General features: G+C 33.6%; 2 protein-coding genes across 2 annotated transcripts; both read left to right on the top strand.

The window, feature by feature from the left end:
* The first annotated feature begins 1802 nt into the window (after positions 1 to 1802).
* LOC112039226 (universal stress protein PHOS34) lies at positions 1803 to 3925 on the top strand. Its single transcript, XM_065762297.1, has 4 exons — positions 1803 to 2063; positions 2137 to 2231; positions 3247 to 3368; positions 3646 to 3925. Exons 1-4 carry the CDS (start codon positions 1871 to 1873, stop codon positions 3731 to 3733), a joined length of 498 nt encoding a protein of 165 aa, XP_065618369.1. The 5' UTR covers positions 1803 to 1870; the 3' UTR covers positions 3734 to 3925.
* A 2889-nt stretch (positions 3926 to 6814) lies between these two features.
* LOC112039202 (uncharacterized) lies at positions 6815 to 13947 on the top strand. The gene is made up of 10 exons (XM_065762309.1): positions 6815 to 7206; positions 7347 to 7441; positions 8078 to 8199; positions 8721 to 8894; positions 9172 to 9223; positions 9389 to 9476; positions 11737 to 12171; positions 12316 to 12410; positions 13426 to 13547; positions 13833 to 13947. Exons 1-10 carry the CDS (start codon positions 6999 to 7001, stop codon positions 13918 to 13920), a joined length of 1479 nt encoding a protein of 492 aa, XP_065618381.1. The 5' UTR covers positions 6815 to 6998; the 3' UTR covers positions 13921 to 13947.
* The last annotated feature ends 2482 nt before the right edge of the window (positions 13948 to 16429 follow it).

Below are 16429 nucleotides of genomic sequence, written 5' to 3'. Positions count from 1 at the left end.
ATCATTGAATTGCATGTTTAACATGCTCTTAATACATATGCCAAATTTTGTGTTAATTGGAAATTATTTACTATATGATCTATAAATTTATATATTATGCATAATTTTAAACTACAAAAACTTGCAATTTAAATAATTTATTGATGGCATAGCTATTGATCTTTAATTTTTAAAAAATTTCACAAGCATAGAGGATATAAGAAGAAAATGTAATCTAATGGTAAATTTCTTAAAATTCAACCCCAATAAAAAGATATTTAATAAATTTATAGTTTTAAATTGCAACCAATTTTGTAGTTAAAATTTGTCCTTTAACATGCTGTTTATTGAATATCTATTAAGGAACTGATATTAAAAAGTTTTGATAGGAGATGCTGTTTTACGATTACAATTGTTTTACTTTTATCCCACTTGCTTTGTCTTTTTGGAAGAATATCTCCATTCTTAATCGTTATTGCGTCTTTTGAAGTGTTGGGCTTTTTTTAGGGCCTATCCTATGAAAAAAATGATTTTTTTTGGGCCGTGATCTAGCTCTATGCTTGTTGGTTATGGAAAGGAGATGTCAAAGCAAACCTGGCATTAATCCAACAGGACCAACACCACTTATATTTAACTCACATGCAAAATCTTGGATCTTGGATTCATTCTATGGTATACTATACACACACTCCTGCACACAATTTTTTTTTTTTGATAATTATTGGCATGCTTATCTAGTGTTGGTTATACACATTTACACCCACAACTCCAGATTTTTATTATTGCACCGAATAATAATCGCTCTTGGTATGTTTATTGGCATTATTTGTTCCCTTTTATTGTTGTAAGGTGTGATTATCGAATTATTAAAAAAAATTGTGTTTTGGCCAAATAATTAAAAACAATCATTATAAAATAGATATCATAAATTCAAATAATATTGTTTTTTTTTTTTTTAAAATTTCTGAAATCAACTTCTGTAGACAAGTAAATAACATGGAGTGCAAAAGAGGTTTCATTTTCAAGGTTCAAATTGTGAGGATGGAAGATTCGAATTGTCTCTGACTGAGTGGTTGTTTTGATGTTGTTGACATCATTGTTCTACACACATGCACGTATATATACATATATATATATATATAGTGCTGTGTTGTGTTGTGCTGTGTTTAGGTTGCAATTTAGTTATTTTTTTAGCCTTAGGATTTGTAATTTAGTTATCAGAGATCAATTTTTAATGTGTCAATGTTAGCACCTTTATTGGTTCAATATTGGTTGTATTTAATTAGTTTGTGATGTTGGGAGAAAGAGTAAATCAACTAGTGAGTGAGAAATAACCTGAAAAATATATACGTACAATCCATCATAAAGAATAAATGGGGCTGGAGTTAACTTAGAAGGGGCAATATAATAGTGCAATAAACACATAAAAAATGAATTCGGAGGAGCCAGCAAAATAATGTTTTTAAAGAAAGCATTCTAAGAAAGATATCCTTTCTCAATTCTTATTATAGTTTTTTTTTTTCATAAATTAAACGTAGGAAAAGAAAGTGGAAAACAAATAGCGGGCACGCAGTTTGCGTTTTCCATTTTAAGACCCTGATCGAGATTGGAAGCTGAGTTGGCAAAATCTTTTGGCAAAAAGGAAAAGCAATAGCACTAATATTAACATTACGGGAAGCATGAAGCATCGAATGAAGTTTCGTGGTGGATATGAGTCAAAAAAAAAAAAAAAAGAAGTTCCGTGGTGGATATAACTTGAAAACGACGCCGTCGTTTTCCTCATTACCTGTCAGCAAAGCGTCCAATTCTCGCTTTCTTTCTATAAATTCAAACTACTCCTAATCTCCAAACTACACTCCAGTTCATTCACAGATAAAGAGAGAGATTCTCAATGGCAAGCCAAGCAGCAGTAGCAGAAAAGCAAGTGATGGTGGTAGGTATCGACGACAGCGAACGCAGCACCTACGCATTGGAGTGGACTTTGGATCACTTCTTCACACCTTACGCCTCCGACCATCCTTTCAAGCTCGTCCTCGTCCACTCCAAACCCACTCCTTTCTCCGCCATAGGCATCGCCGGCCCTGGTATAAATTCTTATTTTCGGAAATTATTTTTGTTTGAGTGAGAATTGTTATTTATTGTGATCGAATTTTGTAGGAGCCGCCGAAGTTTTACCGCTTGTGGATGCGGATTTGAAGAAGATCGCTGCCCGAGTTGTTGAAAAGGCTAGGGAACTTTGCTCCACTAAATCGGTATTTTTTTTTTTTTTTTTGAGAATCTTAATATCCTTTTTTTTTTTTTTTTAATCTTTAAGCATATATTGGTTCTTGTTGCCTTACGAATCTGACCCAGTGGGAAGGGTCATAGGAAAACTTACTAGCTAGCTAGGCTGAAAAGTAGGAAACTGATTCTCAATGAACTCCCCTCTCATAAAAGTAAAAGATCAAGCGTGCGTTTGCGTATAGCTTTTTTGCGTTTGCGTTTGCGTTTTCTTGAATCCGTGCCCTGTTTAGCAAGTGCAGAATCTAGTGAATATAACCTTAAAATTAGGCTTTACGATATATTTACCCTTTAAAAATTATTTTATTACAATATTTTTAATAATAAATTTTCAGTAATTAGTTGTATCTAAATAGACTTCCAAAAATTCGAGTAATGAAAAGCTAACATCTTAGTCAAGCGGTTTGGATGGAATGAGCGCAAGTAATTAAAAAATGTCACCCAAAAGAGTGGATGTGAACAATTACTGTACATGGTCAACTTGTGCACAAAATCCAGGCATAGAAAATGAAAAAAAATAAAAAATAAAAATTGTAGCTTGGGGAGTTGAGGAAACAGAGAGACCATAACAGAGGAATCTGATCACAATTGAAAGGGATGCACGTTGACTCAATTCGAGCCAAGGTATTAATGTTGGTACCACTGTTTGCCACTTCACCTAAGAGGACCACAAAAACCTGAAATTCATTGACCAGCACCTAAGTAAATTTTGCAATTTTGAAGTTAAGCACTTTGGAGGCAATGTGATAGTGGTGGATGGTCTCTCAAATGAGTCAAATCGCACACAATGCTCATATTATGATAGTGAGTTCATCCCTGAAAGTATCTATACGTACACGTATACATACATACATACTTGCAAGTATACACATACATAATTCCCATGTTTTGGTATCTTCAGCCAAAATTGTCATATCTTACACATGGAAACTCAGGATTATAAGCCCAGCCCAGGCAACATCTTTTAATGTTTCCGAATGTATGCAGGTGCAGGATGTGATAGTGGAGGTGGTTGAAGGAGATGCTAGGAATGTTCTTTGTGAGGCAGTGGAGAAACACCACGCATCCATTTTGGTTGTGGGTAGTCATGGCTATGGAGCTATCAAGAGGTATTGATCCAAACCTTTATTCTTATTTTGTTATCATAGTTTACAATTGTTGAATTGTAAAGAAGTTGGTAGTGAACTTCTTTTTTGCCATTAGTCTAACATTTGATCTTGATCAAAACAAGCGCTTCTATTGTTACCTGTAACAAGCAAGAACTCATGAACATGTTACCACTTACTACCTACGATTCATTGTTCGTTTCTAGGAAACTTTTGGTGGAAATATGTTACTCATCCATGATACTCTGAAGTTTTAACAATCAATTTAATTTTCATGCAGGGCTGTTTTAGGCAGTGTCAGTGACTACTGTGCTCATCATGCCCACTGCACGGTGATGATTGTGAAGAGGCCCAAACTCAAACACTAAGAGCCTCCATACCTGCTTCACATCTGCTTCACATAAAAATGTATTGCAGTTGGATCAGTTAAGGGATTATACATAAAAAAATAAATTTGATGATGTACAACGTGTTTTCTATCTTTGCATTTGACAGTTGCTCTTGAACTGGAATCTTTTACTCAACTCAACTTTGAATGATATGTTGATATTTCATTGTAAGCGTTCAATTAGGAATAGTTTCCCGTAAGTGATACTTGCACACGCAAATAAGCATTCCAAGTTTCCAACTGCCAAAAAAGACCATGTGCTTTTTTTTTTTTTTTTTTTTTTTTTCATTGATATCTGCATCTCTGAGGCAAGGCATGTTTCCATGGTCATCAACTGTGAAACTATGAACATATCACGAAAGGACCAAATTAAAGCACTTTCTCAGTCCTTTACCATACAATCAAAAATCATGGATGAGTTAAAATAGCCAAAGGTGGCTCCAGGAATTTCATTTAAGGTGTTCCTCAACAATCATAAATTACACAATTTAATAAAAAGAAAAATTTATATATTGTCGACAACAACAATAACAACAACAATAAAAAAACACGTAAATATATAAAGTTTTACAACATAAAGCTTGTGGAGTTCAATTGTTGTTGTTGTTAGTGTTGCTAAACAGGGATGAATGGCGATTGCTAGAAAGAGTAAGTGAGTTTCTTATTTCCTTTTAACCTTTAGTTTTGATTTAGTTTTAGTTTAAATTGTTTAATGACTTGTGATTTTGCGAGACACTGAGGTTTTTTTTTTTTTTTTTTTAATATTTTTTGAATTAAAAACGAAATCGTGTTGGTGTTGGAGTAGTGATAGTCTTAGTTTGAGATGAGATTGATCTTTTATTGGGCTTTTCTATTGGCATTTGGTTTGGACCCTGTTAGTGGTTTTATTATAATTTTTTTTTTCCAGATTTTTGTTCAATAATTTTTTTTTTTTTTGGTTTTTTCCATAGTTTTATAAACCAGTACAATGAAAGAACTGGAAAATGGACTAACTACTGATTTTTTGGTCGGACCGAGATCCAATCGATGGTCGAAACGGTAACGTCATACATAAAGTTTTACAACATAAAGCTTGTGGAGTTCAGTTGTTGTTGTTAGTGTTGCTGAACAGGGATGAATGGCGATGGCTAAGAAGAGTAAGTGAGTTTCTTATTTCCTTTTAACCTTTAGGTTTGATTTAGTTTTAGTTTAAATTGTTTAATGACTTGTGATTTTGCGAGACACTGAGGTTTTTCTTTTTTCTTTTTTAATATTTGTTGAATTAAAAATGAAATCGTGTTGGTGTTGGAGTAGTGATAGTCTTAGTTTGAGATGAGATTGATCTTGTATTGAGCTTTTCTATTGGCATTTGGTTTGGGGCTTGTTAGTGGTTTTATTATAATTTTTTTTCCAAATTTTTGTTCAATAATTTTTTTCCATAGTTTTATAAACCAGTACAGTGAAAGAACTGGAAAATGGACTAACTACTGATTTTTTGGTCGGACCGAGATCCAATCGATGGTCGAAACGGTGACGTCATAAATAATATAATTAATAAAATTTTAAATTATATAAATAAAAAAATATAATAAGTTTATTACTAATAATATGATAGCAAAATGTAAAAACATAATATTTAGTGACACTTTCCGTGTAAATTTAATCAAAGTTTCTTAGAATGGACAATCACATGTTTAATTATAATTATAAAAATAAAAAGTTTATTATATATATATAATGAATTAATTGATGTTATATAAAAATTAAGTAACTTTTTAAGTTTATTCACTCAATTAACTAAAACTAGTTTTTTTTTTTTAATCAAAATTATTAGAAAAAGAAAAAAAAAAGTAGTTGTACAATGAAAAATTACGTGACTTTGACCAATTAGTTGTATAATATATATTATAATGTTTTTGAGAAAAAGTAGTCGTACAATGACAGTGTGTTAAGTAAAGCAAAAATTAAAAGTAAAATCGTAGTATAGACTTAAAAAAATATAAAAGCATGTGGTTCTTTTTTATTAAAAGACCCTAATATATTGTTAAGTTGCTCAAATTATGAATCAAAATTTAATTTTATTGGCATAAAAAAAATTCAGGGTGTTCCCAAAATTTATTTTAGAGGTAGATAAATATAAAATTTTAAATTGTTATGTATACATTTTTGTTTTTTTTTTTTTAGGTCAGGGTTGTCCCACCACCAAGGCCACCTTGGCCATAAGGTGGCACTGCCCCTGAGCATAGCTCCTCTACATAATGTGGGAATTCACACCACCCTTAACAAAGGCAACGCCCCTAAATAAGGAATTTGTTTATGTCAATTGTAACTAACTAATTGAAAAGATAGGATACTAGAAACTAATTGAAAAGATAGGATACTAGTAACTATCTAATTGAAAAGATAAGAGACTAGTAACTAACTAATTGAAAAGATAGGATATTACAACAAATAAGGTTTTTCTAAATAGTTTAAAGAGTAATATTACAGTTACAAACTATTTTACAATATTTTTACAAACTATTGATGTGATCAATTTTTATTAATTTTTATCTAAGTTTACTATTGTCAATTTGTAAAATAATTTGTATTTTTTGCGTTTTCTAATGTTTAAATCCCATCTACACAAAAAATAGAATAAAATAAAATAACCGGTATTTTAGACTAATAATAAGAGTAAAAGTCATGAAGTTGACCACTCTAAATATATCTTTTACTATTTTTATTTTTCTTAATAAAGGTAGATATTCCCAAAATAGAGAAAACAATTTATTCATAATTACAATTACCACTCACCCTTAATCTCTTGTGCCCAATAAATAATTAAAAAAGAAACTATTTCGGAGATTAAAAACCCAACAATTGCATTTTAATGTTTTAAGTAAAATATATAATAAAAAAATGTTTTTTTCTCATAAAATAAATGTAGGAAAATTGAAAACAAACGGCGAGCACGCAGTTTGCGTTTTCCAGTATAGGGGACTGATTGATTGGAAGCTGAGTTGGCTTTCCTTAGACAAAAAGCAATAGAATTTGTCATAGCACTAGGCCTTAGCTTACGGGAATCATTAAGCATCGAATGAGTTGCGTGGATATCCAGAAGACGACAACGTCCAACAGAGGCTTCCAGAGAAACTGAGAAAGCGTCCAATTATATGTCTCCTCTCTTTCTATAAAGTAAAAATGCCAAGTATTCCAAATCCCATAAACTAATAAACTCCACAAACAACAAAAGCTCTGATTGTCTGTCACTCTTCGATTCGAAAATGGCAAGCCCAGCAGAGGCAGAAGCAGAAGCAGTAGCAGAAAAGCAAGTGATGGTGGTAGCTATGGACGACAGCGAGCACAGCACCTACGCTTTGGAGTGGACTCTGCATCACTTCTTCACACCCTACGCCTCCAACCATCCTTTCAAGCTCGTCCTCGTCCACGCCAAACCCACTGCTTCCTCCGCCGTAGGTCTCGCCGGACCTGGTAAAAAATAAAACTTCCATCTTTTTCATATTTTATTTCATCAAATACCCAACAACAAAAAATGATTCGAAATGATATTATATAGCTAGAAATTGATTTATTTGAGTGAATTGTTATTGATTGTGATGGATAATTTTTAGGAGCCGCCGAAGTTTTACCGATGGTGGAGGTTGATTTGAAGAAGATGGCTGCTCGAATTATTGAAGCGGCCAAGGAACTTTGCCACAGTAAATCGGTATTTATCCAAACAGCCCCTTTCAAAATTCGAGTAATGAAAAGCTAGCATCTTAGTCAACCGGTTCGGATGGGATGAGCGCAAGTAATTAAAAAATGTCACCCGAAAGAGTGGATGTGAACAATTACTGTACATGGTCAACTTGTCAATTTGTGCACAAAATCCAGGCATAGAAAATGAAAAAAAAAATTGTAGCTTGGGGAGTTGGGGAAACAGAGAGATCATAACAGAGGAATCTGATCACAATTGAAAGGGATGCACATTGACTCAATTCGAGCCAAGGTATTAATGTTGATACCACTGTTTGCCACTTCACCTAAGAGGACCACAAAAACCAGAAATTCATTGACCAGCACCTAAGTAAATTTTGCAATTTTGAAGTTAGGCACTTTGGAGGCAATGTGATAGTGGTGGATGGTCTCTCAAATGGCACACAATGCTCATATTATGATACTGAGTTCATCACTGAAAGTATCTATACGTACACGTATACATACATACATACTTGCAAGTATACACATACATAATACCCGTGTTTTGGTATCTTCAGCGGAAATTGTCATATCTTACACATGGAAACTCAGGATTCTAAGCCCAGCCCAGGCAACATCTTTTAATGTTTCCGAATGTATGCAGGTGCAGGATGTGATGGCGGAAGTGGTTGAAGGAGATGCTAGGAATGTTCTTTGTGAGGCAGTGGAGAAACACCACGCATCCATTTTGGTTGTGGGTAGTCATGGCTATGGAGCTATCAAGAGGTATTGATCTAAACCTTTATTCTTATTTTTGTTATCATAGTTTACAATTGTTGAATTGTAAAGAAGTTGGTAGTGAACTTCTTTTTTGCCATTAGTCTAACATTTGATCTTGATCAAACAAGTGCTTCTATTGTTACCTGTTTGGGGAAACAGAGAGATCATAACAGAGGAATCTGATCACAATTGAAAGGGATGCACATTGACTCAATTCGAGCCAAGGTATTAATGTTGATACCACTGTTTGCCACTTCACCTAAGAGGACCACAAAAACCAGAAATTCATTGACCAGCACCTAAGTAAATTTTGCAATTTTGAAGTTAGGCACTTTGGAGGCAATGTGATAGTGGTGGATGGTCTCTCAAATGGCACACAATGCTCATATTATGATACTGAGTTCATCACTGAAAGTATCTATACGTACACGTATACATACATACATACTTGCAAGTATACACATACATAATACCCGTGTTTTGGTATCTTCAGCGGAAATTGTCATATCTTACACATGGAAACTCAGGATTCTAAGCCCAGCCCAGGCAACATCTTTTAATGTTTCCGAATGTATGCAGGTGCAGGATGTGATGGCGGAAGTGGTTGAAGGAGATGCTAGGAATGTTCTTTGTGAGGCAGTGGAGAAACACCACGCATCCATTTTGGTTGTGGGTAGTCATGGCTATGGAGCTATCAAGAGGTATTGATCTAAACCTTTATTCTTATTTTTGTTATCATAGTTTACAATTGTTGAATTGTAAAGAAGTTGGTAGTGAACTTCTTTTTTGCCATTAGTCTAACATTTGATCTTGATCAAACAAGTGCTTCTATTGTTACCTGTAACAAGCAAGAACTCATGAACATGTTACCACTTACTACCTACGATTCATTGTTCGTTTCTAGGAAACTTTTGGTGGAAATATGTTGCTCATCCATGATACTCTGAAGTTTTAACAATCAATTTAATTTTCATGCAGGGCTGTTTTAGGCAGTGTCAGTGACTACTGTGCTCATCATGCCCACTGCACGGTGATGATTGTGAAGAGGCCCAAACTCAAACACTAAGAGCCTCCATACCTGCTTCACATCTGCTTCACATAAAAATGTATTGCAAGTTGTATCAGTTAAGGGATTATACATAAAAAAATAAATTTGATGATGTACAACGTGTTTTTCTATCTTTGCATTTGACAGTTGCTCTTGAACTGGAATCTTTTACTCAACTCAACTTTGAATGATATGTTGATATTCATTGTAAGCGTTCAATTAGGAATTGTTTCCCGTAAGTGATACTTGCACTAGCAAATAAGCATTCCAAGTTTCCAACTGCCAAAAAAGACCATGTGCTTTTTTTTTTTCTTTTTTTTTACATTGATATCTGCATCTCTGAGGCAAAGCATGTTTCCATGGTCATCAACTGTGAAACTATAAACATATCACGAAAGGACCAAAGCACTTTCTCAGTCCTTTACCAGACAATCAAAAATCATGGGTGAGCTAGAATAGCCAGTGGTGCTCTAGAAATTTCTTTCAGGGTGTTGCTCAATAATCATAAATTGCATAATATGTTAAAAAGAAAAATAAAAAGAAAAATTTATATGTTGACGGCGACAATAACAACAATAATAAAAAAAATACTCAAATACATAAAGCTTGTGGAGTTTAGTTGTGGTTGTTGTTAGTGTTGCTAAACAAGGATGAATGGCGATAGCTGGGGAAATAAGTGAGTTTCTTATTTCCTTTAAACGTTTAGGTTTGATTTAGTTTTAATGTAAATTGTTTAATGACTTGTGATTCTATGTGGCACTGAGGGTTTTTTTTTTTTTTTTTAATATTTGTTGAATTAAAAACGAAATTGTGTTGGTGTTGGAGTAATGATAGTCTTAGTTTGAGATGAGATTGATCTTGTATTGGGCTTTTCTATAGGCATTTGGTTTGGGCCTTGTTAGTGGTTTTATTATAATTTTTTTTCCAGATTTTTGTTCAATAATTTTTTTTTTTTTTTTGGTTTTTTCCATAGTTTTATAAACTAGTACGGGGAAAGAACTGGAAAATGGATTGATTACTGATTTTTTGGTTGGATCGAGATCGATCGATGGTCGAAACAATGACGTCATAAATAATATAATTAATAAAGTTTTAAATTATATAAATAAAAAATATAATAAGCTTATTTATATATATATATAATGAATTAATTGATGTTATAAAAATTAAGTAACTTTTTAAGTTTATTCACTTAATTAACTAAAATTACTATTTTTTTCTAATCAAAATTATCGGAAAAAGAAAAAAAGAAAAGTAGTTGTACAATGAAAATTACATGACCAATTAGTTGTATAATATATATTATAATTTTTTTGAGAAAAAGTAGTCATACAATGACAGTATGTTAAGTAAAGCGCAAAACTAAAAGTAAAGCTGTAGTATAGACTTAAAAAAAAATATAAAAGCATGTGGTTCTTTTTAATTAAAAAAACCCTAATATATTGTTAAGTTGCTCAAATTATAGAACAAAATTTTATTTTATTGGCATAAAAAAAATTCAGGGTGTCCCCAAAATTTTTTTTAAAGGTAGATAAATAAAAAATTTTAAATTATTATGTATACAGTTTTTTTTTAGGTCAGGTTGGTCCCACCACCAGGACCACCCTGGCCGCGCCGCCCCTGAGCATGTCTCCTCTACATAATGTGGGAATTCACACCACCCTTAACAAAGGAAATGCCCCTAAATAAGGAATTTGTTTATGTCAATTGTAACTAACTAATTGAAAAGATAGGATATTAGTAACTATCTAATTGAAAAGATAGGATATTACAACAAATAAGGTTTTCTTAAATGGTTTAAAGAGTAATATTACTGTCATAAACTATTTTACAATATTTTTACAAACGGTTGATATGATCAATTTTTATTAATTTTTATCTGAGTTTACTATTGCCAATTTGTAAAATAATTTATGTTTTTGGCATTTTTCAATGTTTAAATCTCATCTACTCAAAAAATAGAATAAAATAAAATAATCGGTATTTTAGCCTAATAACAAGAGTAATAGTCATGAAGTTGACCACTTTAAATGTATCTTTTACTATTTTTACTTTTCTTAATAAAGGTAGATATTCTCAAAATAGAGAAAACAATTTATTCATAATTACAATTACCACTCACCCTCAATCTCTTGTGCCCAATAAATAATTAAAAAAGAAACTATTGCGGAGATTAAAAACCCAACAATTGCTTTTTAATGTTTTAAGCAAAATATGTAATAAAAAAACGTTTTTTTTCTCATAAATTAAATGTAGGAAAATTGAAAACAAACGGCGAGCACGCAGTTTGCGTTTTCCAGTATTGGGGACTGATTGGAAGCTGAGCTGGCAAAATCCTTTGACAAAAAGCGATAGAATTTTTCATAGCACTTAGGCCTTAGCTTACGTGGATATCCAGAAGACGACAACGTCCAACAGTGGCTTCCAGAGAAAGTGAGAATAGTGTATTATATCGTGGAATTTACTTTTAATATTAAATATTACATAAACAATATGTAAACAGTATATGTATAATACAATTACAGTAAATTCTGTCCTCAATAAGTGCGGCAAAAGAAAAAAAAAGAGAAAACGTGAAGCTGAAAAACGCACCGCATCTAACCTTCCTATCCAAAAACAGCACCGCAACGAACCGTCAAAATGCCAAGTATTGTATTCCAAATCCCTTAAACTAATAAACTCCACAAACAGCAAAAGCTCTGATTGTCACTCACTCTTCGGTTCGAAAATGGCAAGCCCAGCAGCAGCAGAAACAGTAGTAGAAAAGCCAGTGATGGTGGTAGCTATCGACAACAGTGAGCACAGCACCTACGCTTTGAAGTGGACTCTGCGTCACTTCTTCACACCCTACGCCTCCAATTATCCTTTCAAGCTCGTCCTCGTCCACGCCAAACCCACTGTTTCCTCCGCCGTAGGTCTCGCCGGACCTGGTAAAAAATAAATAAAACTTCCATCTTTTTCATATTTTATTTCATCAAATACCCAACAACAAAAAATGATTCGAAATGATATTATATAGCTAGAAATTGATTTATTTGAGTGAATTGTTATTGATTGTGATGGATAATTTTTAGGAGCCGCCGAAGTTATACCGATGGTGGAGGCTGATTTGAAGAAGATGGCTGCTCGAATTATTGAAGCGGCTAAGGAACTTTGCCACAGTAAATCGGTATTTATTTATTTATTTATAATTTTATTTTGGGATTTTAATCTTTTTTTCCTGAATTATTAAATGTTTCAAATATAGGTTTTTTTTTTTTAATAATTTTTAACTCGATAATTGGGGGTGAAAGGATTTGAATCTTGATTTTACGGATACCTGCTTTACCATATTTATATAATGCTGAAATGATACGTTTGATCATATGCTGGTCTCAAAATTTTATCATTGAACAATTCAATGGCTTTAAAAAGTTAAAAAAAAAAATAACGATGATAATAATAAATGAAGTTTCAGTTTTATTTTTTTCTTTATGCATATATTGATTAAGCTGAATAATCTAAGACTAGGAATCTGACCCGGTGGTAAGGGTCTTTGGAAAATTTACTAGCTAGGTTGACGAGTAGAAAACTGATTCTCAATGAGCTTCTAATTCAAACCCCTCTCACAAAAGTAAAAGATCAAAATTCAAGTAATGGAAAGCAATAAAAGAATGTCATCTGAAAGATTGGACGTGCGCAATCACTGTACATGGTCAATTTGTGCACAAAATCCAGGCATAGAAAATGAAAAACAAATGTAGCTTGGGGAGTTGAGGAAACAGAGAGATCATAGCAGAGGAATCTGATCACAAATGAAAGGGATGCACATTGACTCAATTCAATCCAAGATATTAATGCTGATACCACTGTTTGTCACTTCGCCTAAGAAACCCACAAAAACCAGAAATCCATTGACCAACATCTAAGTAAATTTTGTAATTTCAAAGTTAAGCACTCTGGAGGCAATGTGATAGCGGTGGATGGTTTATCAAATGGCATATAATGCTCAGATTATGATAACGAGTTCATCCCTGAAAGTATCTATATATACACACATATACATATATACTTGCAAGTATACTCATACATAATACCAGTGTTTTGGTATCTTATGCTGAAATTGTCATATCTTACATATGGAAACTCAAAGAGTTTTGAGCCCAACCCAGGCAACTTCTTTTAACGTTTCCAAATGTATGCAGGTGCATGATGTGAAAGTGGAGGTGGTGGAAGGAGATGCTAGGAATGTTCTTTGTGAGGCAGTGGAGAAACACCACGCATCCACTTTGGTTGTGGGTAGTCATGGCTATGGAGCTATCAAGAGGTATTCTTTTAACCTTTATTCTTATTTTTGCTGTCATGGTTTACAACTGTTAAATTGTAAAGAAGTTAGCAGTGAACTTTTTTCTTTATTTTCTGCCATTAGTCTGACATTTGATCTTGATCAAAACAGGTGCTTCTATTGTTAACTGTAGCAAGCAAGAATTCAATAACATGTTACCATTTACTACTTATGATTCATTTTTTGCTTCTTGGAAACTTTTGGTGGAAATATGTTGCTCATCCATGAAACTTTGGAGTTTTAACAATCAATTTAATTTTCATGCAGGGCTGTTTTAGGCAGTGTCAGTGACTACTGTGCTCATCATGCCAACTGCACGGTGATGATTGTGAAGAGGCCCAAAATCAAACACTAAGCCACCATACCTGCTTCACATAAAAATGTATTGCAGTTGGATTAGTCAAGGGATTATACTTAAAAATAAATTTGATGATGTGTAAAGTGTTTTTCTATCTTCGCATTTGACAGTTTGCTCTTGAACTGGCATGTTTTATTCTGCTCAATTTTGAATGATATGTTGATATTTCATTGTAAGCGTTTGATAAGAATTTGTCTCCCATAAGTGACAGTTGCACAAAAGCATTCCAAGTTCCAACTGCCAAAAAAAGCAGGTGTATTTTATTTTTATACATTGATATCAGCATCTCTGAAGCAAGGCATGTTTCCATGGCCATCAACTGTGAAACTATAAACATATCACGAAAGGACCAAAGCACTTTCCCAGTCCTTTTACCATACAATCAAATATCATGGGTGAGCTAGCATAGCTCCTCTACATAATGTGGGCATTCACACCAAATTCAACAAATTAGCTTCTCAGAAAACATATAGCTAAACTCAACTAAAACTGTCCTGCGTCACAATTTGTCAAAAAAGACAATGTTCATCAACACACAGTTTTATATTACTCTCTCTCTCTCTCTCTGGACCTCCATGGTTGAGCTCCTTCTTGAACTCATTCACCCTCTTGAACTCATCTTCCCCTCTCTCTTTAGATTAGCTCAGGTGGTTGTGGCTCCATTTTCAAAATTGGGTCAAGTGGCTGTCGTTGGGTTGTGTTTACTATAGATAACTGGGTTTTTGTTGGGTTATGCCTTTATGGTGTGATTTGGGTTTGATATGTGTTGGTTTATGGGTTTGATGTTTGGTTTGATCTGGTTTATGGGTTTGATATGTGTTTTGTTGTTTTAGATAAGAAATTAAAACCAACTATGGAGAACAAAGTTATCAGCTTTAAAAATTTAGAAGCCATTACTTGCAATTTTCTCCATTCATTCTCATAAAAAATTCTTCAAGAGTTACTTTTTTTTTTTTTTTTTGGTTGAATAAATACTTTATTGCTCAAAAAACTCAACCCGAAACAGGGGAGAAACAAAAAGATCAAGCTTGGACCCATCTCTAAAAATGGCCTGAGATACATGAGAAGACAAATTAAAGATGGGAACCGGCCCAGACCAGTTAACAAAAGCTGCCCATTGGGCTAGCAAATGTGCAGATACATTACCCTTTCTATGAACAAAAGAAAATTCAACATTTGAAAAACAATTAGCAAAGTACAAAATATCTTCAAAAATAGATCCGATTCTCCAATGTGAGGCTACATCTGACTTTTTCAACGGCTTGATGACATTCCAGGCATCTCCTTCCAAAATTATATTCTTAAATCCTTCATTCATATCACATCTCATGGCACACCAAGCTACTCTCACTTCCCCAAGGAATTTCCACTCTTAAAATGCTCTGACCATGCCAACAGAAGGTTGCTAGCTGTATCTCTTCCCACAACTGCAACTGTGGTTTTCTCTTCACGGATTGCAGCATCAAAATTTAGCTTGATCTAGCTCTTTGGAGTTGGAGACCAGGCCACATCTTTGGATGGTCTCTCATTTTGCTCATTCCAAGCTTCTTTATGCTCCATGAAGACTTTAAAATTTTGCCTGGAAAGTTAAGTTGGATTACTTTTGGAACCCTCACTTGGATTACTTTTGGAACCCTCCACTCTAGCTTTTTTCTAGCCATCCATAAATGATCATAGAAAATGGTAGCATAAAGCTGGAAGTATTTGACAGATTCTTCATTCAACCCCAACATGGATTTTGGATTTAAAATAACCTTAATCCAATCCAAGATAGATAGAGAGGATAACTTACTCATATATGGAGGCCATGGGGCTAGTAACCAAAGCTGAACAGCCTAGTCACACTACAAAAACAAATGCTCAATAGTTTCAAGGGCGTTATTACACAAAAAGCAATTCAAAGAAGAAATGAGAAATTGATTGTTAAGAGTAGAACAAGTTGGAAGAATGTTCCAGCACATTTTCCACAAAAAGTTTTTGAGTCTGGCATTTACTTTAAGCTTCCATAAATCCTTCCAATCTTTACTGAGCATGTGGGGGTGGCTTGGAGAATTCAGCCCTCTAATAGCATTATAAGCGGATTTCACTGAAAACTCGCCTGAAGGAGTAAGACACCAGAATACTTGGTCATTCATGGTTTAATGAGATAGATGGATATTTAGGATTTTATGTATTGTGGGAGGTTCAAATAAGATTGAAAGTTTACCTTCAAGAGTTACTTGAGATCAAAAAGAATTTTGTATTTAATAGAATAAGTGGCAAGCTGTATTGCTTCTAAAACTATTGTAGGACTTGTTAAGGCGACTTTTGATAGAAATCAATGGCGCCTTGAAAAAAAAAACTTTTGTAACGGCATCTAGATAAATCCTTATGCTAGGAATTGTTAAGTTGACACAAGTTCGTCCTCTCACCAGCCCACATTAACTTCTTCAGTTCTTTGAAAAAAGAAAATGCTAAAGGATGCCCTTAGGACAATGGTTAATAATCCATTTAAAGAAAAAAGAGA

This window comes from Quercus suber, unplaced genomic scaffold, assembly GCF_002906115.3.
Source record: "Quercus suber isolate HL8 unplaced genomic scaffold, Cork oak 2.0 scaffold_451, whole genome shotgun sequence".
Classification (NCBI taxonomy): domain Eukaryota; kingdom Viridiplantae; phylum Streptophyta; class Magnoliopsida; order Fagales; family Fagaceae; genus Quercus; species Quercus suber.
This window is presented reverse-complemented; position numbering and strand designations above follow the sequence as displayed.